General features: G+C 43.5%; 1 protein-coding gene and 1 long non-coding RNA gene across 4 annotated transcripts in view; one reads left to right on the top strand and one right to left on the bottom strand.

Moving 5' to 3' along the window:
* Positions 1–5,378, bottom strand: part of LOC142020827 (uncharacterized) — a 63,754-nt gene extending 58,376 nt beyond the window's left edge. For both annotated transcript variants that reach the window (XR_012647508.1, XR_012647509.1), the window contains exons 1-2: positions 5,270–5,378; positions 3,891–3,951 (exon numbers count right to left, since the gene is read on the bottom strand). This is a non-coding gene — a long non-coding RNA (uncharacterized LOC142020827). The remainder of the gene's footprint in view (positions 1–3,890; positions 3,952–5,269) is intronic.
* Positions 5,379–5,574: 196 nt separating this feature from the next.
* Positions 5,575–23,366, top strand: HERPUD1 (homocysteine inducible ER protein with ubiquitin like domain 1). 2 transcript variants are annotated; one of them, XM_075008624.1, is made up of 8 exons: positions 5,575–5,756; positions 11,208–11,285; positions 11,393–11,464; positions 13,894–14,027; positions 15,124–15,246; positions 17,919–18,266; positions 20,246–20,351; positions 21,452–23,366. In XM_075008624.1, the coding sequence occupies exons 1-8, from the start codon at positions 5,610–5,612 to the stop codon at positions 21,614–21,616; spliced, it is 1,173 nt and encodes a 390-aa protein (XP_074864725.1). In that variant the 5' UTR covers positions 5,575–5,609; the 3' UTR covers positions 21,617–23,366. The 2 variants fall into 2 exon arrangements, with proteins under 2 accessions (XP_074864725.1, XP_074864724.1); XM_075008623.1 differs by having other exon boundaries at positions 11,390–11,464.
* Positions 23,367–25,309: the final 1,943 nt, after the last annotated feature.

Raw genomic sequence — 25,309 nt, 5'->3', positions numbered from 1 at the left:
TTGACTTTGCAACTTTAAACTTCTTTTAAGATCATGTGTGCATGCATTTGTGTGTGTGATGTAAATATTGAGCAAAATGAAGATGGCACCTTCCAAGCCTCATGGGAAGTGTTTTGAAACTGAATTCTTTACTACCTCTCTGATATTTGAATTCTTTACTGTTTGCAAACTAATTTTGACATCAATTGGTTGAAGGCCCAATGTAAGCAAGTGTAATATCTGTTGATGTTATAATTCAATTGCAATTCCAAATTCAGGCAATTTTCCTTTGCCTTTATCTAGGTTGTTGTTGAATTACAACTGTCCAGTTGCACTTTACATTTGAAAAGGGAACATCTTTTAACTTCAGGCATTAGAATCTTGCATTAGCAGGAGTGTTGTAAGTAAGCTGACAATCTTGTCTAAAGGACTTCAGTCTGCTGGGTTTTACACCAGTAAACACGGTTGATTTCAGTAATTTATTCACACCCCTGTAAGTGTAATCAGAATAAGGCCCAGAAACTGCCACTGATATATAAAGGCCTTGTCCCTGCACTTTTGCACATCAGAGTTAACTGCACAATAGGATGTTTTCATCCTGTCCTGGTCACCCCATGTTCATCAAGTTCCTTCCAAATATGAGTTACCACAGAACAAAGACTAAGTGAAATGCAGAATAATCATTGATGATATGTGTTCTTGCCTTATCTTAAGGCAAGAACAAAAACCTAGATAAAGGCAAAGGAAAATTGCCTGAATTTGGAATTGGGATTGAATTATAACATCAACAGATATTACACTTGTCTTATCTTAAAGTGCTCAGGATCATCAAGCACTGCAACTGGCACACACATGGCCAGATTTTCAGATATGCCTAATCATTTTAGACCCCTCAGTTCTTGGGATCCTGTCTTTAGACAGCTTGGCCTTGATTTTTAGGGAAGCTGAGCACCCACAGCCTGAGATGTCTCAAGTAGGGCGCCCAAAACCAGTGATCACTTTTGAAAATGTCAGGCCCAACCCCTGCTTTTCTGCAGAGTCAAAAAGAGGATGACGCCTCGTCTGCTCCTTCCCCATATTTTGGAGCCTGTTGAGTGGCAATAGGTGAATGAAATGTAGCTGCCTACAAAGCTTGTGAGCACAGTACTTTCAGGTTCTTTGGAAACTGCAGTTGTATGCCATAAGGTCTTACACACAGATACGTTAGGCGCGCAGCCTGGGAAATTCCAGTGTTCCAGGCACTAACGAGCATAACAACGCTTTGCTTTTACATGGCACTTTGTATCTTCAAACAGCTTTTTAGGTGTTAATTGATGTTTCAGTACACAGCATGGATCATTTCATGGGCAAAACTCTACCTGATATTGACAATCGGACTACTGTAAACATCCTCATCATGCAGGACTTGACTGTGAGAGATCCTTCCAGGGTTGCTTGTCCAAGCAGAGGACACGAGGAGCATTTCCCAATCTTGCATCTCCCCATCCAAGCACAGAGCACTTCATCAGAGCACAGACTCTCTCTGAGCACCTCTAGGAGCCTATGTTGTCCCAAGAAATTGGACGATATGAGGAAAAGAGGGGCCACTGTTCTTTTCTGCTTCCCGCATTGGTTCACAGAAGAGATCAGCCAAAATCTGGGGGACCAGGTTGCCCTGTATTCTGGGGAGGGAAAGAAGAAATTGTCCAAATTGCTCCCCAAAACTCAGTGCAGCTCTATAGTGCCTCTCTACTTAGGCTGGTATCTCAGTAGTATGAACTACCCCCTAAAGAAATTCTACAACTGATGTAAATCAGTTCCTCCAAAGATCCCTCTCTCCCATCTCTCAGGGTCTGTCAGAGAGCCAAGGGCAACCGGATCCAGGATTAAGGTGCTTAAAATGTAACAGAACTGTATACAGCCCAAGCACGTCATCCCCTTTTCTCTGTGCCTGATCAAAGCCTTTGAAAAATGCATTTGCCATCAAGGGAAGTGAACAATGAGTAACCATGCAGCTCTCCTCTCTAAACACACAACAGAGGTGTGTGTTTTCGAGACAGCAGGCTCCAGAGTGCTGGAAAACAAATAACTTGCAGAATTAGGGACATTAAAGGAACCATACCAGACTCATGGGTTCAGCAACAAGCTGCCACTCCAACTCAGCTCCATGCCTGCTGGAGCAGACAATTCTTTTTTTGTAGGGGATCTGACTGATCTAATAAAAAGCCACAGCTCTATGAGCATCTGAACACACTGTTGGTTGTGCCTGCGCAGTTTAGGAATGCTGCCTTGTGATTTGCTGTGAAATGGGAGAGCTGATTTTTTTTCCTAGATATTTATTTACAAAGAAGCTTAAAGCACCAGCTGCCAGCCACAGAGGCTTTGCTTTCACTTTTCCAAGTTCTAAACCATTCTGTGAAATGCTTGAATCTGATCGCTGGGATCTGTATATTGGAGTGGAAATGGAAGGAAATCTCTTTCCGAGCAGCACTGATTTCTTCCTTCGATCCCTTACCAACAAAACATATATAGCTTAGAATCATAGAACACGAGAACTGGAAGGGCTCTCGAGAGGTCATTGAGTCTAGTCCCCTGCCCTCATGGCAGGACTAAGCATAGTCTAGACCATCCCTGACAGGTGTCTGTCTAACGTGCTCTTAAATATCTCTAGTGATGGAGATTCCATAACCTCCCTGGGCAATTTATTTCAGTGTTTAATCATCCTGGCAGGTAAAGTTTTTCCTAATGTCCCTAAACCTCCCTTTCTGCAGTTTAAACCCGTTGCTTCTTGTCCGATCCTCAGAGGCAGAGGAGAACAATTTTTCTCCTTGTAACACACTTTTCAGTACTTGAAAACTGCTACCATGTCCCCTCTCAGTCTTGTCTTCTCTAAACAAGCCCAATTCTTTTAGTCTTCACTCACAGCTCATGTTGTCTAGTCCTCTAATCATTCTTGTTGCTAATCCCTGACCCTCTTCCAACTTCTCCACATCTTTCTTGCAATGTGGTGCCCAGAACTGGACACAATACTCCAGCTGAGGCCTAATCAGTACAGAGTAGTGCAGAAGAATGACAAAGGCTTCCCTGCCTTTGTCCTGACTGATGCTTAGGCTGTAGCCTTTTCTACCATTTCCAGGTTTCGTGTCTGTATCACTCAAAAAGAGTAAAATGCCCTTCTGCTGTTGTACGCATCCATGGGATCTGGTTAGAGTCAACTCTGGTTCCAAATACACTTCTAGTCCTGGTGGGGCAGTCACAAGAATTCTGGAGCCTAGAAGAGGCTTGGTAAAGCTCAGCGGTATCACAGCAGTCTCTGGGCTCTGGGAATACATGGAAGTGCTTGGTTGCTACATTCGGTACTTTCTGGTTGGCTTTTTGATAGAAGACATGATTATTAGGGCATGTGAAGGCATGGAGCACGTGCAGCTGTAGAGCAATCCAAAGACACAGTTTGCCAAGGCCTACAGATTCAGGGGTTATGCCCCAACACTGCTTATCCCTGGGGATATATGTGGTGCCTACCTTCATCACATGCTCTGTTTGACAGTGGATTGGCTGTTCATACTACATACACATTAATAGCCAGCTGCATCTTCCTCACTCACGCTTTTGCTGAGTCTCCTGATGAACAACCAGACAGGGTTGCCAACTCTCATATACAGGATGGACTGGATGCCATTGCTACAAATTACAGATTGCTAGACTGCACAGCCAACATGCCAGGGGACTTTATTAGAGATTGTTCAGAGCCACAAAGTTTGCATCCTCACCCTACCTCTTCCACAGAACAAAATGGGAAGCAGTCCCATTGAGAATGAGGGATGTGTTACAAACTCAGAAGCTACCCAGTTGATCCAGTTAAAGCTATTCCCTCACCCTCCTTATATCTCTAACCCTGCAAAAGGCACAAACATGAGACAAGTGTAAAATACCTGCTGTGAACCAACTGTTGCCCTGAAGTACAGTCTCCAGCAGCCAGAGAAAACTGCGCACCTAACGAGATGTACAGAAAAATAAAAAAACTTTGGGTTAGTATTTATCACAAATCTTGCTTATTTTTTAAATCACACTGCAACCACCATCCAATTCACACTACTAATTTTACCACTGATGCCAATGCAGCTGGACTAGACTCTTAGGAATTGTCTACACTAGCCCCTGCCTTTCGAAAGGGGAATGCTAATGAGGCACTGCCATGAATATGCAGCACCTCATTAGCATAATGTCAGCTGCAACAATTCGAAAGTGCTGCTTTCGAATCACGCGCCACCCATGTAGATGAGGGGCTTTTGAAAGGACCCCTCAGTCTTGGAAAGCCTTTATTACTATTTGGTTTTAGGAAGAAGGGGCTTTCAAAAGGCCCTCATCTACATGGGCAGTGTATCATTTGAAAGCAGCACTTTTGAATTGCCACAGCCAGCATCATGGTAATGAGGCACTGCATATTCATGACAGCATCTCATTAGCATCTGCCGAAGTATCTCATTAGCATCCCCCTTACAAAAGGCAGAGGGCAGTGTAGATATAACCTAGAGGAGGAAAAAGGGTTCAGCACAAAACTACGATTGGGAAAAAAAGAGTCTCCTCGACACTAAGATCATATCAGGGAGCTTGTCCTTGACTTTTAGGACTTAACAGCACTTCTACCTCTTTGATAAGATGTCTTTTGTAATTCCCCCCACCATGAAGAAATTTGTCTTGTACCTCAGACATTGGAAAAGAAAACACAGTCTCAGTACAGGTGCTCCTCTTTAGGGTTAGACTGAAGCTGGAGAGGTGTTATTTCTGTATCAATACAACGGTACCTAGAGAGTCAGGCTGAGACTGAGATCCTATTATTTTTTGCATTGTACAAACAGGTAAGAGACAAGTTCCTGTTCTAAATCCAAGCAGACAAGACAGACAAAAGCTGGACAAGAGGAATTCCTGTTTCTTGCCCTCCATAGCACCCTGGGCTGAATCGAGAACTGAATGAGTTCAGCGGGCAAAGGATGCATTAGCACAGTGGTTTCCAACCTTTTCACTAGTGCAGACCCCCATGCATACCCCCAAACTCTTTGCAGACCCCCCATCAATGCCAATTCTAGACACTATGCACAATTCATTACATGAAAAAGGGAACCACAACATAGATTTTGGGGCAGCAATTAATCACCGAACATTTAATTTAAAAATAACAATTGATTTTCATCTTGTAATTTATTTAAAACTCATGGTATGTGACCATGTTTTCCCTGGACCCCTTGCAATGCCCTCGCAGACCGCCGTGCGCTCCTGGTGAGGTAGCACTGCCGTGCCCCACGAAACCGACCTGCACGAAGGCGAGCTCGCTGCGCGGACATCACTGTCACACGGCCACTGCACTGACTGATTTTACTCCTCCCTCCAGCCCCAGCCCGAGAGCACCCAACCATCCTGACCCGCTTCCTCCTAGCCTTGCCCGCTCACTCTCTGGGCGGATCGGCTCTCTGATAGGCCCACGTATTGCCACGTTCCCCAGGAGGAGCCAATCCGCTGCAGCCACAGCGCACTGAGAGCAAGGGGGAGGGGCGAGGGGCGGTGAGGTTATAAAAGGGGCCGGCGTGAGACGCTGCCCGTCGTCGTGTAACAACTTGATGCTCCTTGAGCGCGGTGGCGCTGCCCCACGGACCATGGAACCCGGTCAGGACGCGGAGCCCTTCACCCTGCTCATCAGGAGCCCCGCCCAGCGGCACCCGGACCTGCGCCTCCGCGGGGAGCCCAGCTGGACCGTGCGGCAGCTCAAGGCCCGGCTGCGCCAGCTGCACCCGGACGGGCCGGTGAGGACCTCGGGCCGGTCCCTCCCTTCCTCGGGCCGCCGACGGCCCCGCTCCCTGCTTTTACGCGACCGGGGTGTCTCCACCGCCCCCCCCGCCCCGCTCCGCTCCAGTCGCCACACACGCGCAGCCCTATCGCGGGGCTCCAGAGGGAGGCGCCCGGCGCGAGCCCCCGCAGCCAACCCGCGGGCGAGACTTTCTGTTGACCCCCCGGGCGGGAGGGGCCCGGCGCGAGCCCCCGCAGCCAACCGCCGCGCGCGAGACTTTCTGTTGACCCCCCGGGCGGGAGGGGCCCGGCGCGAGCCCCCGCAGCCAACCGCCGCGCGCGAGACTTTCTGTTGACCCCCCGGGCGGGAGGGGCCCGGCGCGAGCCCCTGCCGCCGAGCGCGAGGCGGTTGACTGACAGGTCCCTCCCTAGGAGCCCCCCCTGGCGGGGCTGCGTGTGTCGGGGCGGCTCTTCCTGGCCCGGGGAGGCCGACTGGAGGTAGAGCCGGTGTCACTTCCCCGCGCCCCGTCGCTTGGCCTCCCTCGTAGCGCAATAAACTCCTCGTGATGGCGGCCGTGTTCTGCCCTCTGCGGCTGGAACTGGAAGGCTGTTTCCTTCTCTCCCCCTCCGCCCTTTATTTTTAATGGGCCGATTTCTGATGTTGAGGGGAAGAAACTTCCGCAGCCTGAGCTGAAGGGCCTGTACCGGCACCCCACGAAGGGCTCCGGGCCCGATCGAACCCCCCCCCCCCCCCCCCGCCCCAGCAGAAGTGGGGTCGATACAGGTTGAGTCTCTCTCCTCCGGAAACATCCCTAATCCGGCATGGTGTGAGTTAGCCGGACCATCGCTTACCATGGGTGTGGCCAGGTTTCCCGAGATCCTGTAAAGTTTGTTTCCAGCTCCTAGTCCTGGCTCTGTTTTCAGTGCTAAAGAAAGCAAGCAGTCCTGTAGCATGTGAAACCCAGCGCGAGCAAACTCGGCCCTGCAGTGAATAGCCCCCCCAGTCTTTCAGATGTAATTTGATGGAAATTTCAGTTGTGTTCATATGGGGGGAAACAAGTTTTGGGTACCTGTAAGAAAATAAGTCTGTAGAATGTAAAATATTTTATTAATTGACATAGAAATGTGAATACACAAACAAAAACAGTAACCTGCTTCCTCATTTTTAATGAGCTGGATGAGCCTGAGACCCAGCAGCCAAAATTTCACATACCCCACTTTGTGCTCCTGTGTCTTAAAGAATCTGACGAAGTGGGTCTTAATCCACAAAAGCTCATTACCCAGTCAATGAAATAAAATAGCGAGTCTTTAAGGTGCAACTCTTGGTTTTTTTGTGACACTACAGACTTACATGGCTACCCTTTTGAGAGTGTGTTGTGTTGTTATTTAGCTCTAAGTTACCTCTAAATGTCTTCTAAGAGCCCAATAACCAGTGGAAGTGTTGGTAATGTGCTAGAAAATATTGACCTCTTTGGGGGCTGGCAAACTCTCTCGTCTGACACTGGTGATGTCCTGGGGATGTTGGATTACAGAGGTTCAACGTGTACAAAGATATTGCATCATCCCTTTGGTGTCTGTGTATGTGTTCAAGGGTCAGGAAATTACAGCGTGTATTTGCTGTCTCTTTAAAGCTTGATGACACAAAGCCAAACAGTTTTTTTTTCCAGAAGATTCCAGCACACCTGCTTTTTGCATGGTTAGCTCTTTGCAAATGTTACATTGCAATTCAAAACAGTTTGTAAATATGTTACTGAAACTTCTTGTAAATACAGAAGCGAAACTTGTTCAAAATATGGTGAAACTGTTTGGGGGCTTTTTGCTTTGTTCCTGTTCAGCTGCCACTAGATGCTGACCTTTTTTAGGAGCTTGTTGGATGCTGAGGTATATAATTGGCGTCTCTGTTACTATTGGGAAAAACTTTATCAAGTGGCAGTGTAGGCAAAATAAACTTTTTTTAAGTGTTGTAGGCAAGGCGGGAGTTAGATGACTGTTATTTTTATGTCAAAAGAGCACTTAGTTATGAAATAACAAACTAGTCTGTAGGTATTAGCTTGAGAGAAACCTTTTTGGACTTAATATTTTGTTCCTACTAATTCACAGTGTACCAAGCAAGTGTTATTTTTAGGAGTATGCAAGATGTTCTGGTTATCGGCAAAATAGGAAATTCTGAATAACTATTCTAGATAAATCTTAAGATGAATCAAATAATGTTCCATTAAAACATGCAAATTGGAATGATGAAGAGTGGCAGTAGGCACACTGTGTGCTTTTAAACAGGGTGGGTTGATTTTAAGTCAGTTTTAATAAGCTGCCAGTCAGCAAGCAGGAAACCTTGGTGTAATATATAATATATTTTAACTGTGGTTTTGCATGCATTAGTAGCTTTTAAAAAGTTTTTGATAACAAGAAGTCCTGTGGCACCTTATAGACTAACATATTTTGGAGCATAAGCTTTTGTGGGCAAAGACCTGCTTCATCAGATGCATTGGGGGGCGGGGGGGGCTTCAGATGGGTATTTTAAGAGTGGGGTCCCAGTAAAATGGAGGGCCAGAACTGACAAGGTCTATTCAGCAAGGTGGAAATGGCCCATTATTAATAGTACATATCAAAAGAAGAAAAAACAAGTCAGATCAGACAGGGGATATGACCCATTGTCAGTATCTAATGGGGAAATGTTAACACCCAGGGCAGAGAAGCTGCTTTTTGTAAGGTGCGAGCCACTACCAGTCTCTGTTTAATCCTTGGTTAATGGAGTCAAATTTGCAAATAAATTGCAGCTCAGAGATTTCTCTCTGATTTTTGAAAAAGTTTGATTCTTTTTGGTTAATGACTGTTAATACCTGTTGATTTGTAACAAAATAAAGATTTTGCACTAAACTTGAATAGTTTGAGAGGTAGACGTGTTAGTCTGTATGTTCACAAAACAGAAAAACTTTCTTGTAGCACCTTAAAAACTAACAATATAATTTATTAGGTGAATAAGATTTTGTGGGACAGACTGTCTTGGTAAAGACACGCTACTTCTATCCATACAAAAAGCAGTCAAGTAGCACTTTAAAGACTAGCAAAATGGTTTATTAGGTGAGCTTTCGTGGGACAGACCCACTTCTTCAGACCATAGCCAGAACAGAACAGACTCAATATTTAAGGCACAGAGAACCATTTTGCTAGTCTTTAAAGTGCTACTTGACTGCTTTTTGTTTTGATAGTGTATAGACTAGCACGGCTTCCTCTTTGTTGCTTTTATCCATATGTATTTAAGCGAGCTTATGTTTTTTAGCTTTCTGTTATGTTAGGAAACACTAACATATGATGCATTTCCCTAACTGGGTTTATTTTTTTACTTGTGGTTTGCAGCAAGCTCTGCTTGGATCGGGATTCAAATTCAGTTACCCTGTACAAACAGTTAAAATTGTTGAACTTCTCCTGTATGTGCTGGAAACGTACTAGTTGAAACCCCTAAATCCAGCATTCTCTGGTCCAGCGACATCTCTCGGCAGGATAACATATATCAGTGGACTAGAGAGCCAGGCAGTAGGGTGCAGCCTGTGACCTCTGGCAGCCCTGGTGGTGGGGCTGTAGTGGAGCTGGTATCACCCGGGGCTGGGGGCGGTGTGCAGGACTGGGGCTGTCAGCATCTGCCAGCAGCCCCTCAGTGCTAGCTTTCCCCAGCGGAGCTAGAGCTGGAGTGGGCTTTCACCTGCAACCGCACAGGGCCAGAGCTGCCTTTCCACTGTACCCTCTGGAGTTGGGGGACAGCCTCCAGCATGGACCTGAGCCAGCTTCTGGCAGCCCCAGAACAGAAACTATGGGAGCAGCCCGGTGGTGGAGTGGCAGCTTCGGGGCTAGGCAGGGAGCCTTCCCTTGTCCAGCCAATTCTGTTTTCCAGGACTGGTGAGGTCCTGACCAGGCCAGGCAAGCAATCGATTTCCACCTTTCAGTACTTTGAAATTCATTCAATTTTGGGGCCCCCATTATAGAAAGGATGTGGATGTGCTGGAGCAGGTTCAGCAGAGGGCAGCAAAAATGATTAAGGGGCTGGAGCACATGACCTATGAGGAGAGGATGAGGGACTTGGGCTTATTTAGTTGGCAGAAGAGGTGAGTGAGGGGTGATTTGATAGCAGCCTTTAACTTCCTGAAGGGGGTCTCTAAAGAGGATGGAGAGAAACTGGATGCAGTGCTGACATGCGGCAGAACAAGGAGCAATGGTCTGAAGTTAGAGAGGGAGAGGTGTAGGTTGAATATTAGGAAGAACTACTTCACCAGGCAGGTGGTGAAGCACTGGGCGGCATTGCCTAGAGAGGTGGTGGAATCTCCATCCCTAGAGGTTTTTAAGTCCTGGCTTGGACAACTTTGTTGAGGTTGATCCTACTTGAGGCAGGGGGCTGGACGCGATGGCCTCTTGGGGTCCGTTCCAGCTCTATGATTCTATGAATTTCTTTAAAACTTGCAGCCAAATGACTTCACAAGGTTCAAAACTTAAGCCTTAACATAAATTGTAAATTTCAAGTTTAATTTTAAGTATGTTTAGTTTTAAAACTAAACCTACCTACTTAATTTAAATGAAATCTTATTTATTGTGATGAATGTTTATCCACCCTGCTTTCAAGTGGCAGATGAGGATGGACACTTTGACAAAATTCCATGCATGTTATGAAGATACGCTGCTGTGGGAGATGCTGTCTGTTTCTGTCAGCAGAAGGCTAGAGGTCTTCATATGCTGCTTTGATCTGCAAAATGGCTTCCATCAGTGCTCAATTACATGACCTTTTTAAAAAAAATCACATTGAAGATTGGTTTTCAGCAGGCTTTGAAGACTTAAATTTGGAAGCAGCTGTAGTAGGGACTCTTGTTTTGTAGGTTAGCAGAGCAGGCAATTTCCTGTAGGGGGTGGGAAACTGGGATCTCTTGCTACTGGGCAGCTCCCCATGACTGTATATTGTTCCAAGGAAGATTTCTGTATAAACAGCTGCTCAAATATTTACTGGATGAGAGATGGTGAGAATTATGTCATAAGATTGCAAAGTGCTTGCAGGGCTGTTCAGGTTGGTCAGTATCCCAGAACTCTTGATTAAAGGAGTGTAGATGTTCCTTTTTGCAATGATTGTAGTGGAGATAGCAGATACTGGGCTTCTGGCCTGTACTACAAAATTAGTCTATCATATACTGGAGAAAGTGTTTTTATTCTTGTTCTGTGTACATTTGTCAACATGTCTACGGTATTACAAATTCTTTATAAAAATTATGGCCTGAATTAATTTTTACAAGCCAAATTTTTTCTTAAGAGATGCACGCCCCTTCTGTTGGATTTGAGAGCAGCATTTATGATTTGTGTATTTGACAGCAGTGTGTAATTGCTGATGATTCAGTGATTACTTACACAGCTTTTCCTGTGTGAAGCTGACTGTTTTCGGGTATTTGCATGAGTTTGAATTAGTAACCAGTATACTTTGTTTTCTCTCAAAGCCTGAGGAGGACCAGAAGCTGATTTATTCTGGGAAGCTGCTGCTTGACCATCTATATTTGAAAGATGTGCTGCCCAAGGTACAGTAATGACATGTTTGTGGTAGCTGCACTGCAGCATCAATTAAGTCAAACAAAGTATAAAAGCGGAATGATTATTTTAAATGATTTGATTTTTATTTTAGCAGGAGAAGTTTCATGCTGTTCATCTTGTGTACAACTCAAAGACACTGTCAAAAATGCAAGAAGCCAGTGCAAAGGTATGTTAAATTTAGACTTTTGTTCTGCATCAGGGATTGGAAAGATCAACGAAGATCACATTCTGCAGATTTAGTTGTTTAATTACTGTATATTTGTAAAAGTTGATACTATGGCAAAAGCAGGGTGGTAACTCTCATGTATTCAGAGTTCTGTTACTAAGGGTATGTCTGTACTTAGCAGGAGATTGACTCTGAATGGGTCGATCTTCCGGGGTTTAGTTTCATGTGCCAAGTGGGGGCATGCAAAATTGAAGTATCAGGACCCAACTGTTGACCTCAGTACTTATTATCACAGGGAGTAAGAGAGGAGAGTTTCTCCCATAGAACTCCCTCTGTGAGGATGGCAAATAAGTTGATTGTAGAAATGTTGATTGCAGCTACGCAATCGCTGTAGCTGGATTTGTGTATGTAAGGTCAACTTTCAGGTCTGGTGTAGACCTGGACTTAGTGTTTTGACAATATTGCTTCAGAGTTGTATGAGGGCTGTCTGGAAAATATTTACACTGTTAGAATAATCTCTGAGGGGTAGCTGTCTTATTTTGGGGACAGATGGATGCGCACAAACACACAAGCAAATTTAGCACCTAAATAAGTACTTTAATTGGAAGAACTTTGTGGAGCTTGAAAGCTTGTCTTTTGCTGACAGAAGTTGGTCCAATGAAGTATTTCACCTGGTTTGTGTCTAACTTGTCAAAATTGTTTCCAATTGTGTAAACTTGAGATATTAAATATTTAATCTCATGTAATTTAATTGTATTAAATGGCTAGTGATACCTCCTTATTCCAGACTCTTCTGCCAATAATGGACGGTGGTTAGGTTGCATGCAAAGGGTGAGATTGTAGGGCCTGTTCCTCATGATTAGAGTTCAATCACACTGATGGTTATTCTCATCAATGGGAGAGAAAAGTGATTGCCAATTGAATAGGGAGTGTCCGTCATGAATTTTACTGGGTTTTCTTTGGTAACAAACCTTCAGAAATCTGTGGAAGAGGAAATTGAAACTAAAAAGTTAGCATTAGGTTGTCAATTTAATATGTATTGGGTCTGTAGAAAGTACCATATGATGTCAAAAATATTTGTTTTTGAAGTTAGGTCATACGACTAAAATGCACAAGCTTCATATCTCAACGCATAAATTTCAACCCTTCTTGAAATCAGAAGTGAACAGCCTACAGAAGGTTCTAATTCCAGTTGGATATTTGTCACAACACAAGTGGCAGAGATCCTAAGGTCTAGAAATACTCAAGTTTTGCCTTTTGATTAAAGTGCATTGTCCTAATTCTGAAGAGCAGTTTGCAGCACAGCCACCCACATGCTTCTAGGACTTAAGACCTAATTTCATTAAATCTAAAATTGGTTACACATTAAAATTCTCGTATTACACTTACTAGGACAGATTATTTGCTTTTAAAGGGGACCTAAAAAAGAATTAAAAAAGGGAAGGGTGAAAACAATTTCTTTTTGCTTTTTGATACAAAAACTACTCGAAGAAGCTTAACATTTTTATGCTTGCTTTCTTACTTTAGAGTTTCTCTAAACACACCAGTTGTTCCATTTTAGCCATACCAGTATAAAGGGGTCCAATATTTAGTATGAATGAATGCATTTGTACCATTATGAGGATACTTACACTGTTATAACTTACTCCTGTGGAGGAATGGAATAGTTAGAACAGTATAGCTTGTATTTAGACAAGCATAAAGTTACCCCAGTTTCAGTTGGTACAACACAAGATTGTATAGACAAGAGTACAGTTATTGCCTTTTAAACAGCACGGGATCTGCATGTCTAATATTAAAAAAAAAAAAAAAAAACCACCAAGCAAATCAAATCTTTAAAAAATAAACTCTGATCTTTGTGTATCATGAAACTGAAGTGGGTGGTGTCACAAAACTAATAGTTTCCTTTTCAGGTCACCTTTAGAAGAGTATTGGAAACAGAATATGTAGGGAAGGTCTGGTTGTAACAAAGTCTTTGGGTATCTTTATACTTACGTGGGTTCAGTGTGCCGTGATTGAGCCTCCAGAGTTTGATTTTTTGGCACATCTGTGAAGACGCAGCAAAATCAATTTCTCTGGGCTTGGCCAGTGACCCTGGTATTCCATGCTATCGCATGGAGTAAGGGACATTGGTGTGAGCCCGAAGAGCCCCAGTCTACACCAGGGAACAGAGTCAATCCTGATACATCAATTCTAGCTATGCTAATGATGTAGCTAGCATTGCATGTCTGGGATTGACTTTGTTCCCTAGTGTAGACCAGGCCTAAGACTATGAATATGTATTGTGTAATGACCATTGTCAAAAATCTCACAAAGCAATTGGTAAAATTTGAAGACAGCATTCAGTGCTTTCTTTTAGCTTTGGAACAGATAGTTTGTGTCTGATATTGTTCTGAATCAGCCCAAGTATTAACTGTATTATTATTTAGATTGATGAAACCAAGCAACAGCCAAAGGTTGTTTCAGGACCTGGTCAAGCTCCTTCTGTAGTTATTTCAAGTGATGGCTTGAGACAAAGGGAGATTTCCAGCGACCAGTTTTCTACAGGAGAAGCCAATACTAGGTAAATATGCTGCACATGGTGATAACTTTCTGAAAATGTGGAACATCTGTGGTCAACAATCATTGTTTTATTTTTGTGGGGTTTTTATTGGACAGTCTAATCTGAATCAACAGCACCTCATGCCATAGAATTGTAAATGTCTGGGGAATGTATGTGAGGTGTTCTACTCTTTTGGGAGTACCCTTTGAGAGTAAGGGAACTTTGAAGCTCAGTGTGTACTTCAAAGCGCCTGCAGCTATACTGCCTGTCGGTGCTTCAAAGTTCCTGCGGCAACCATTATGCTAATGAGGTGCTGCATATGCATCACAGCACCTCATTAGCCGTCTCTGACCTGCCTGCTTATTAGCATGCCCCCTTCTTTGAAGGGGGCTAGTGTAGAGACACCATTTGGGAAAGGTAAGTTGACTTTGTCGTGGTTAATGGATGAATGCCTTCCCAGCTGGTGTGGAAAGAGTTATTTTTCCCTACACTTACATGGAAAAGTAGAATTGCTGTTAAATTTTCAGGGAAGCATGAACCCAAGAGCTATTTTTCCCCTAAATTCTTATGCAGGTAGACCCTATAATTGTGTCGTCTTCGTTAGGAGATATTTTTCTCTCAGGAATTGTAGTTTCTACTATTCTGTTGAGTCTCTGAAGGATAGCTGGAGGGAGCTTGCTTTCCTGAGATCATAGTACTTCTTTCTGAAACATTCCTTAAGCATTGCTGTTTTGTTTGAATGAATCTGAATTAAAAATAGAAGCAGAATATCAAACCATTTCATCAGAAAGATGGTATTTCTAATGCAGTTAGGTGTAAGACTGTTTTCCTGTCTGTAAGACATCCTGTCCCCCTGATTTTGCAACAGCACAGTTTCAGGCTAAAATGTAGGTTTCTGCTTTCACGCTGCTAATAAAAATGTTGACTGATATTTCAAGCCCAGATTTAAGGTAAATTTTACTGAAAGTGTATAATGTCTGCTTGACTCGCTGTAAGATGCACAGCATGGCAAAAGCTGTTTCTCTCTTTAGTGGTACAGGTAGGGAAAGATTTGGGGAGGTGGGCATGTCTTCTCTTTTGTAAACAAACCATGCTGTGTTTTATTCTTTTGAATAAGGGTTGAAACTGCCCAGCAGCCTCACCATGGCATTGATCCTGGATTCTCTGCATATGCTACTTATAACATATTACAGATGTCCTGGTTTCAGCAGATTTATGCAAGGCAGTACTACATGCAATAGTAAGTTTTTCCTTTTTTGTTTCACATGACTGGGAGCCTTGAAATGTTCAAACTATTTAATGAGACATTGTTTTCTTCCTTTAAGTATAATGTGGCTGAAAGGTATCTTTCTTAGTCTTGTATCGGAGGGGTAGCTGTGTTAGTCTGGATCTGTAACAGCAACGAAGGGTCCTGTGGCACCTTATAGACTAACAGAAAAGTTTAGAGAATGAGCTTTCGTGAGCAGACTCACTTCATCAGATGCTGGTCTTGGAAATCTGCAGGGCCAGGTATAAATAAGCCAGAGCAAGGGTGGGGATAATAAGGTTAGCTCAGTCAGCGAGAGTGAGGCTTACTACCAGCAGTTGATCTGGAGGTGTGAACACCAAGGGAGGGGAAGCTGCTTCTGTATTTAGCCAGCCATTCGCAGTCTTTGTTTAAGCCAGAGCTGAGGACGTCGAATTTGCAGATGAATTGTAGCTCAGAAATTTCTCTTTAGAGTCTGGTCCTGAAATTTCTTTGCTGTAGGATAGCTACTTTGAAGTCTGCTACTGTGTGGCCTGGGAGATTGAAGTGCTTTCCTACGGGTTTTTGTATATTGACATTTCTGATATCTGATTTGTGCACGTTTATTCTTTTACGTAGAGACTGTCCAGTTTGTCCGATGCATATAGCAGAGGGGCATTGCTGGCACATGATGGCATAAATTATATTGGTAGATGTGCAGCTGAATGAACCCATGATGGTGTGGCTGATCTGGTTAGGTCCTGTAATGGTGTTGCTGGTGTAGATATGTGGGCAGAGCTGGCAACGAGGTTTGTTGCATGGATGGGTCCCTGAGTTAGTGACCGTGGTGCGGTGTATAGTTGTTGGTTAGGGTTTATAGTTTCTTAGTCTTGGAGATTCAAGTGTCTGTAAATGCTGTATGTGGTTCTTAAAATGTAATTCAGTTTAGTTTTAGTTGCAACTTTTTTCCTATATAAAGCTAAGCTGGGTTGATTTGATTTTAAATCAATGATTTTTTTTTAACCAATTACCAAAAGGCTAACACTGACTGCTTAAAATGCACTTAATTTTGGAGTAAGCCCTCATGAACTCACTAGCACTTCTGTTTTCTGAGAAAACAAGTAGAGAATGGGGATTCCCTTGGGAAAGCTGAGTTAAGTTGAAGTAAAATAGGGAATAGACTCACATATGGCTGTGTCTACACTAGCAAGGTCTTTAGAAAATCAGGCCCTTTTTGGAAAACGTGCGGCGCATCCACAAACAAAATGCTCTTTTGATCCAAAGTGGAAAGAATCTGGCTCCTCTTCTGAAAGCCCTCTTCTGCTCCCAGATCAGGAAGAATGCCTCCTTTGGAAAGCTTCTTTTGGGGGGAAAAAAGGATGCGTAGATGCTCCATGGACCCGCTTTTCAAAAGAGTAGTTGCCCGTGGCGCTGGATTTTTCTATGCTTAGCCCAGTCTTTGGAAAGAGCGGGGGCTGTGTGGACGCTATCGAAAGAGCAGTTCGATATTTTATGCGTGGACACGCTCTTTCGAAAGAAGATCTGAAGATCATCTTTTGAAAGATGGCTGTAGTGTAGATGTGGCTTTAGTGTCACCCTTATGGGCTATGGCCATGATGTTCCAAATTCAGGGGCAAGTTGTATTGTCATATAAAAGAAAATGACGCTCCAGGGCAAATGGCATCTTTCCATTTCTCCTACTGCAGCTTTGAATTGTATGTTTGAGTGGTGGACTCTAAACCTAGTTAACTAAAGCCATAAGGATTAGCTAAGCTGAACTTTTTTATGTAGCAACATCCAGGACTGCAAACAGTTTGGGAATTTACTTGTCAAATCAGACTTACACGAAAAGGTACAGATGGAATCTTGAAGAATGTTGAATTGCAAATTGAAGCATTTAAGTTACAAACTAGTTGAGCCAGTCAGCCATATTCATGTCTCCACCCACATTCTTTTTCTCCCAATAATCACTTTTCCTTACGATTGATTCTTGCCAGTAAGCCCTGTATCTCTTTCTTGCACTGCTTACACTTGACACATTTTCCTTTTTTATCTAGGGAATGATTTTTTTTTCCCAAAATTCCCACATAAGATGTCTCTTAAACCCAGGATTTAAACAAAAATCCAATATTTTGTTTAATAAAGCACAGTTGTTATACACCCTGAAGCTGTAAGTGCTTCAAAGGTTCACACAGGGTTTTGTAAGTACCGAGCTTTTGAAAGATTTCAACAGTTGGCTACTGAAATAAACCCTTTGTATTCCAGCTTTATGAAGATGGATGTTGCTCCATTTTATAGAAGGTGAAACTGACCTACAAAATACAACTTGCCCGGTCACTGGCATAAGCAGGATTGATTTCTGTCACTGTTGTAACCACAACATGCTGATTCCTAGTTGCACATGAAATTCTTATGCTTACGTTAGTAACAGAGAGAGAGCCATGTAAGTCTATGTTCTATCAAAACAAAAGAGAGGTCCAGTAGCACTTCAAAAACTAACAAAATAATTTATTAGGTGGTGAGCTTCAGATGGTCTGAGGAAGTGGATCTATCACACGAAAGCTCGCCACCTAATAAATTATTTTGTTAGTCTTTAAAGTGCTACTGGACTGCTTTTTTGTTTTTATACTTACCTTATTATCCTTGCATAGCTTGGCCAAGTCTTACTGCCTTTATCTTATTTTCAGCTTGGCTGCCATTTCTGCTGATAGATCATCTACCCAGAGGTCACAAGAGATACCACTGGCACCAGTTACAGCACCAGTTGCTGCTCCAGCCCCTCTTCCAGATGCATTTCCTGCACAAAACTTGCCTGGAAACCATAACGCACCTCAACTTAATGCAGGGGCCAATCAGAACTTGCAAATGAATGCCCAAGGGGGTCCTCTAATGGAAGAGGAGGAGGAAATGAATCGAGATTGGTTGGACTGGCTGTATTCAGCAACCCTGTTCTTCGTTTTCATCAACATTATCTACTTCTACTCCAGCCTGAGCAGGTTCCTAATGGTAATGGGAGGCACAGTGCTGATGTATCTGTAAGTATGCGTGTTTTATGAGGGAAACCTTTCAGTGTTGACTGGAGTCATGCAGGTGACTGTTCTTAAGAATAGTTTGTGTCTACCATGATAGTGTTATGCTTAAACAAAGCACACAAAATCTTTTGTGGGGGAAAAGGCAGTATGCCACATTTATTGAGAATATAACAGTAGCATATGCTTTTTAGACACACACAAACACATACAACACACACACACCAGGTACAATAGCAGGGACCACTCAATGCTGAAAGCTCACTCCATCCAAGTCTTTAACTGCTAGGATGAATTGTCCCTTCGCAGCAGGCGGCCAGGGTGGCTGATGGATGCCCCAGGAGTCTGCCCCTTGGAGGCAGCAAGACTCAGTGCTCAGCTCTCAGCAGTCATACACTCACACACACACAGAGTCCTGCCAAATGATGTTATACTTACCAATCCAGAGCCTGGATCAATCTAGTGGCCAGCGAGACTGATCACAGAGGGGGAGCAGGGCCGTTGGTCGCAATCCAATGCTGTCCTGGAGTTGGTGGCAAGACAAACCCAAAAACCCATGGCAAAGCACCCTGCTTTTGTAATCCTTTCTTCACTGAGGTTTGCTGGGTCAGTCTGTGACTGGTGTGTTATCTTTTCGATACCAATCATTCTCAAAACATCTCCGAAAAGCTCATCCTGTAATTGATTGTCCTTAGTGGTGCCTGCTCCATGCTTTAGAGTCGTCAATCTGCCAATCCAGTCACTTCTTAACTGGGGTACGCACTGATGGTCCTTCTCTGATGCCTTGGAGTCTGTCTTCACCCACGCTTTGCCCCTCCTTTCTTGACCATCTGGCTCTGGGTATAACTTTCACACCTTTATCTCAACACAGACACACCACTTTCACACACACACACAATTCTTACAAGGAGACTCAGAGAAAAGCAGAGCAAAAGGCATTGGCATTGTAAATCAAGCAATTAAGGCCTCAGCCTTCAACATCATCTTGTAATCTTCATTAACATAGACACAATTCCAAACTTTCTTTCTTTCTTAGTAAATTCACTAAGCTCTAAAACAAGAGACACATATTCAATTGAAGAACTTATTCAGTCAATAAAATCAATGTGTTACATGTGTTAATATGTTACCTTACATTGTTACCTTGTTAAGTTTAAAATTCAAAGTTTAAAAGAGAGTAAAAGAGAATAAAATGTTCAACTTCAACTTTCAACTCCAACAATAGTCTTTATCATGAAGTCTCTTACAGCATGTCTATGCATCAGTTGTACCACTTTAATTCTAGTGGTATAGTTAAAACAATTCAGTTCCTGAATGTGTATGCATTCATAGTAGTATTAAAGTGCTTTTACTTATGTAGCTTATTCCCATATGGGACAGGAAGGTGCTACACTAGGATAAGATCCTTTTATACTGGTTTAACTGTATGCACATCAGTGCTTATTAGTACCACTAAGAAATAACCTACCTAGCCAAAATAATTGGGTGGGTGAGGGAGAGAAGTAGCTTGAGTGGCTGCGTGTTACTCTGTATGTTATAACCCCTGTTTGTGAGCCTCACAGGATGACAGAGCTGTGCCAGCATTATAATTGCAGTTATCCTGCTAACACAGGGCAGATATATAGAAAGCCCAGACGGGGCACTACAAGCTGCTTCTTAAAAAGGAGCACTAAGTCCTCGTTCTGGTGCTACTGCAACTCTTGCCAGTCAACACCCCTTAGGTTGTGATGCATCAGTGTGTACAGAGCTGTATGTGCTGCTTAAGTGCTATGCTGTCCCTTACTGCCATAATGCTGGGTGATAGGGATTGGGACAGAGGCGGTCTTGGGAGTCCTTTCTCCATAACTTCAACAAATCAGAATGTATCTTAGCATCCTGGGGACCTGTATTCTTGTGTGTATGTTCAAGTGTTTTCTAGACCTGACATGTAGCAAGGCAGGAGAAATAGTTAGCCAACGGCTAATAACAATATTCTTGTCTTCCAGGCACCATGTTGGATGGTTTCCATTTAGGCGACAGCGAATTCACCCTCTTCCAAACAACATTCTTCCCCAAGCTGTGGTAAACCAGGACCAAAACAATAACTTACAGGTATTGATTCAATATTTGATGTGCATCAAAGGGAAATCCTCAAAGTGTTTAGTTTGTTTTCCAAACCTATGAATTAGTATAGATGGAGAGTTCCCGCAGAATCTTTTGCTGAAAACTTCTTCCCCTGGTCGAATAATAGTTGAACTAGTTTAATTTTCTTCTTAATAAGTTATAGAGTTGGAGTTATATTTTATGGCTACCAACACCAACCAACTACTTTCATGCTAAACCCAGCAACTGAAATTAGATAAAACAATAACAGCATTCAAGAAATTAAATTATGTGCTGTGGGTGAAGAACAGGTGGGATCTACTTACTTCCTGCTCTATAGCTAGTTACTGTTTCTAGTTGTTAGCACTGTAATAAAACCAAAGTGTCTTTCCTATCATTTGTTGGGAATTTTACTCTTTGGTTTTGAAACTTAACCCTGGCAGTCTCTGGTAGTTGTTCCAGAAAATCCCAGCTTGCAAGTGCTGCTATAGCTGTTAACAGTATGACAGGTTGAACAGTTCTTTCATATTTTGGGAAGAGGCAAATATTTGCAGGACTTGTTTACGCTATTGCAGCAGGGGTAACAGTCCCACCACAGCTTATCTCTACTGAAAGTCAACTGCTGTCATAATTGCAGGTAGAACTTAATCTGGTACTGGAGTTATAGACAATGTTTCTCTGCATGTTCCATTAGTGGTCCATGTTCAAGTTGGCATTTTCATTTGATCTGTGAGAAATTATGCTTTTGGTACTGAGCACTTTACAGCTAGAACCAGACTAGCAGCTTGTGTGATGTATCAGATGCATCATTCCCACTTCTAAATCTGTCATAAAATATTTTCATTTAGCACCGGACAGGACAGATCCTGGTGAAAATGATTGTGTGTCTTTCCTGTGTTTCAGCTGTGTAGTCTCGAGTTATAATTCTGGGACAAAGGATAATAACAAAGGCATGAAATACAGCAGCACATTCAGGGCAACTAACAAGTCATTAACACTCTTCAGCTGGAAAAAAAACTAAAATGGCTTGTTTTGGAAAGGAATCTGTTGTAGAGTTTGGTTTGGTTCAAACAGCTGTCCCACTTCTGAAATACACTTTATGTTCACAGGAGGAGAATGCAGGTGAAGGTGAACCTGAGGCTATTCCTGATGAAGGAAGAGCTTTACCAGAAAATCAGCAGGACAGGCCTTCGCTTATGAACACAGCCTGGCTTTTCTTCAAGACTTTCTTTGCATCCCTTCTGCCAGAAGGGCCTCCGGCTGTGGCCAACTAACCTATTTTGATACTGATGTACTAAACCATCTGTAATTCCAGCAAATTACTCTTATGTCTACCTGATTGGTCTGGACACCAACTTCAACGTTAATGACCAGCATCAGTGGGATTTCCACATCTTATAGCAACTAAGCAACCTGAGAGCTTCAAGACGTTTTAGACCATTACAGCATACAGACTAAAATGAACTATGCTTTGCATGTGTTCATTCCAAAGAACTTCAATGTGTTGTGTAACAGGCATTAAAATAGAGGACCTAGCATTGTACAGCTGTGCAGTAAATGTACAGACAGTAGGCAGGTTTGTATGGAGACGTAAGAGAAGCAGACTGCTTCTGCCAGTGCTATTTGATTCCCGTTGGAATGTTTCAAATGCTATTTAAATTACACTGAGTGTAATACCTCATATAAAGCAAGGAATTGCTAGTTAAGTATTAGCAGAAATTTATTCTTAAATTGCTTAAAGGAATGCAATGCTTAATCTTAAAAAAAAAAAAAAAAAAAAGGCAAATCATGTTTTCTGTATAAATAACTTTCCATGGAGGATATACTGCGTAATGTGATGGTTACCTACGTTGTCAGAAAATTCGATTATCAGAGCCTTAGACAAATAAGTGCACCAAATGGATTAGCTAAGTTACAGAGTGAACTTCAAGTTATCAAATTCAGGTGGATTTTAAAAATAGTTTTTCTTTATTTTCTTGTAAATCCCAAAGCTGCTTACATCTAGAAGTTCGGTTGTGCATCTTGTAACTGCTTCTAGGATGCTCAGTTTAAATAACCTAGAGGTTCTGTGTTCAATCAGTATAACTTTCTGTGCTGTTGCAAAGACCAGTGCCAAAACCCTCCTTTTTGTTATCAATTTACAATCTTGGAATTGTAAGTTTCGTGTTTTACCTTTGTCAGCTACAACTTTATGATTCCCAGAAGCTGGTGACAAATAGCTACTGTCCTTTTGTGCTTGGCCACAAGTTTAAAAAATGGACTTCCACTTTCTATCTCAGAATATATGCAAGAGAGAGACACCAGACGCATCAGCTAGGATTTTACATACCAGTAAGCACAAGATGGCTCTGGAACAGCTTTTTTACTATACTAATGTCTTCTTTCACGGTGTCCTTTTTAAGCTCTAATATTTTCAAGGGCTTTTTTTCTTCCAAAAAGTGTCAGCTCTTCTGTGCACATTTGATCACAATCAGAAAATGGCTCTGTGCATGTGGGTGGTATGCACATAAATTGCTGTCTGCACACCTAGTCGCTAAGTTATACATATAAATGCACAAAGCCTTTCCATGCATTTAAAATTCCAAATGTACTCCACAGCAGCCTATAACTTTGTTTCCCAGTGTGCCTTGGATAGCTGATCTTTGCACAAACAAGAGAAGCTGAAGTTGCATGGTCATAGCAACTTGTAGGTGTTCAGGAAAATTACTTGATTTCAGCCCCATGGTCTGAGACTCCTTTTGACATATTGACGTGGGTAGATTTGCAATGGATTGTTTTAGCTCAGGGATAATATTTTATTGCTAAGTAGCCATCTCATTTTTCTGGGGTGCTGTTTAATCTCAGAATCTATTGTCAGTATTGCTACTTGTAGATGGCAAAACTGCTTTATAAAGCTGTGGAGCAATGTGTTGTCATGCTAATGTGCATGAGTTTGATCTGTACAGTTGGCCATGTAATTATCAGTGATTCTTAATCCTGTTCTTTCTGCACACTGCACCTATCCATTAAACATGGCTTAAGGATTATCAGTGTTTTGTCTAACTCAATTAAGCCTTTTAAAAATTCCTTACGATAACAGATTAGCTTGAGAACAGTCATTCAACACTGCATAATAGCGTTCCTGTTTCTGAAACTTTCAGCCTCTGAGAAGTTCTCACTCCTGTAAATACCTGAGGTGGCAGTAAACAGGTAAATTAAGTAACACATCCATTACTAAATCTTTACAAAGCCTGATCATCTGTATCCTTGAGGGGGTGAAAAGTCTCCATGCTTATTGTTCCAATATAACGTGGTGGAAAAAGTCTTCCATGGCCTTGTTTTCATATTATATACAAAAGTTCAGAGGCACCATTTAATGATGTTTATGGTTGGAAAGACTACAGTCTTGTTGGTAGATGGTGGTGACATCTACACTGGCGAGTATTTTCAAAATACCTGAGCCTTTTTCAAAAAAAACTTGTGAAATGTCTGCACACACAATGTGTTCTTTTGATATTAAATCAAAATGGCATGGCACTTTTTCTGGCAGCCCTCTTCTGCTCCCGGATGAGGAAGAGCACCTTTCTTCGAAAGACTCTCCCAAACAAAACAAAACAAAAAAAACAACCCAACCTGTTTAGATGTTCCAGGGGCCCTGTCCTCCATGGCACAGGACAGCTGGAGCTTGGGGACACCCTAGCCAGCACTATTGGAGTTCTATGCTGTGTCCAGCTGCCTTGAAGGTGTAGGGAGCCCAGAGACCCTGTAGCAGGAAGCTGTGTGCATGGAGACAGCAAAGAGCCGATCTGAGCAGCCCCACAACTTCACAGCCACCTACTGCAGTGCCCATCCTGAGTGACAGCCAGCTGCCTCACGTCCCCCAGGGACCTTCCAGGGAGCTAGCGAAGGGGTCCCAGGAGGGCCCTATCCTGGACATAGCCTGATTTCCTGGGCCTGTGGGAGGATGAGAACATCCTGAAGGAGATAGGCGGGGGCATGGGGCATTTACCTCTGGCCAATGGCTGGCTAGCTGCTGGCCTGGCGGCTAGGGGACATGCTACCAGGACACTTGAGCAGGTGCACTGCAAGGTAAAGGAGTTGGGCCAGGGGTATGCTTGGGCCAGGGATGTGGCCAGGCAGTTGGGGGCAGGACCAGCCACTTGTCCTTTTTATCAGGAGCTACACAGCCTCCTCCAGGGTGAGGACCGCTTCCCCCATATCCTTCTCAACACAGTGGCACAAGAGTCCCCTGCACAGTCCAAGGAGGAGCCCGGGCTGGAGGAAAACCAGCTGGGACCATCCAACCACACCACCGTGCTGGAGCCAGACGCAGACCCCATCTGACAAGTTGAGTGATAGAACCCTGGTTCTTGTCGTGCCCTGGGGCTCATCGAGCTGGGCAAGCTTGAGCAGGTTATCCCCAGACATCTTCAATGAACCCCCCAGTAAGTGCCCAGCTCTTCGCACACCCCAGGATATGGGGAGGGGACACCCACCCCTGCCATGGCTGTAAGCAGGCCAGTCACATGGGCGGCAACTGGACCCTGGACACACCACCTAAGAGTGAACCCCCAGCATGTGAGCATGCCTGCAGATGACAGTGCTGCTGGCCTCATGCATGTATGTTGGGGGAGAGGTGGGAAGGACCAGGCTGTGCCCAGCTCACCTGCCACCCATGCAGGAACTTCTCTGTGGCCAGACACACCTTCTTGGCTGTAACAGGGGGCCTGCAATGGTCAGCCCCATCCCCAAGGCACTGCAGAGTCTGTGCGGCAGGGCCCACTGCAGAACACGCATGCCGGTGCTCCTAGGACATTCTCTTTTCTCCACCTGGTGGTGGGAGGTGCTGCCCATGGGGGGGCGGGGTGGGAGGCACAGCCGTCAGCACTGGAGTGTGGGACTGATGTACCAACTCTACCCTTCCATCCTTACAGCTGCACCATCTGAAGGCCAGGCAAGCCCCACGTTTAGGGCTGTCCAGCTCATCG

This window comes from Carettochelys insculpta, chromosome 14 (assembly GCF_033958435.1).
Source record: "Carettochelys insculpta isolate YL-2023 chromosome 14, ASM3395843v1, whole genome shotgun sequence".
NCBI lineage: Eukaryota > Metazoa > Chordata > Testudines > Carettochelyidae > Carettochelys > Carettochelys insculpta.
The sequence above is the reverse complement of the archived record's forward strand: the minus strand, read 5'-3'. Positions and strand labels throughout refer to the sequence as shown.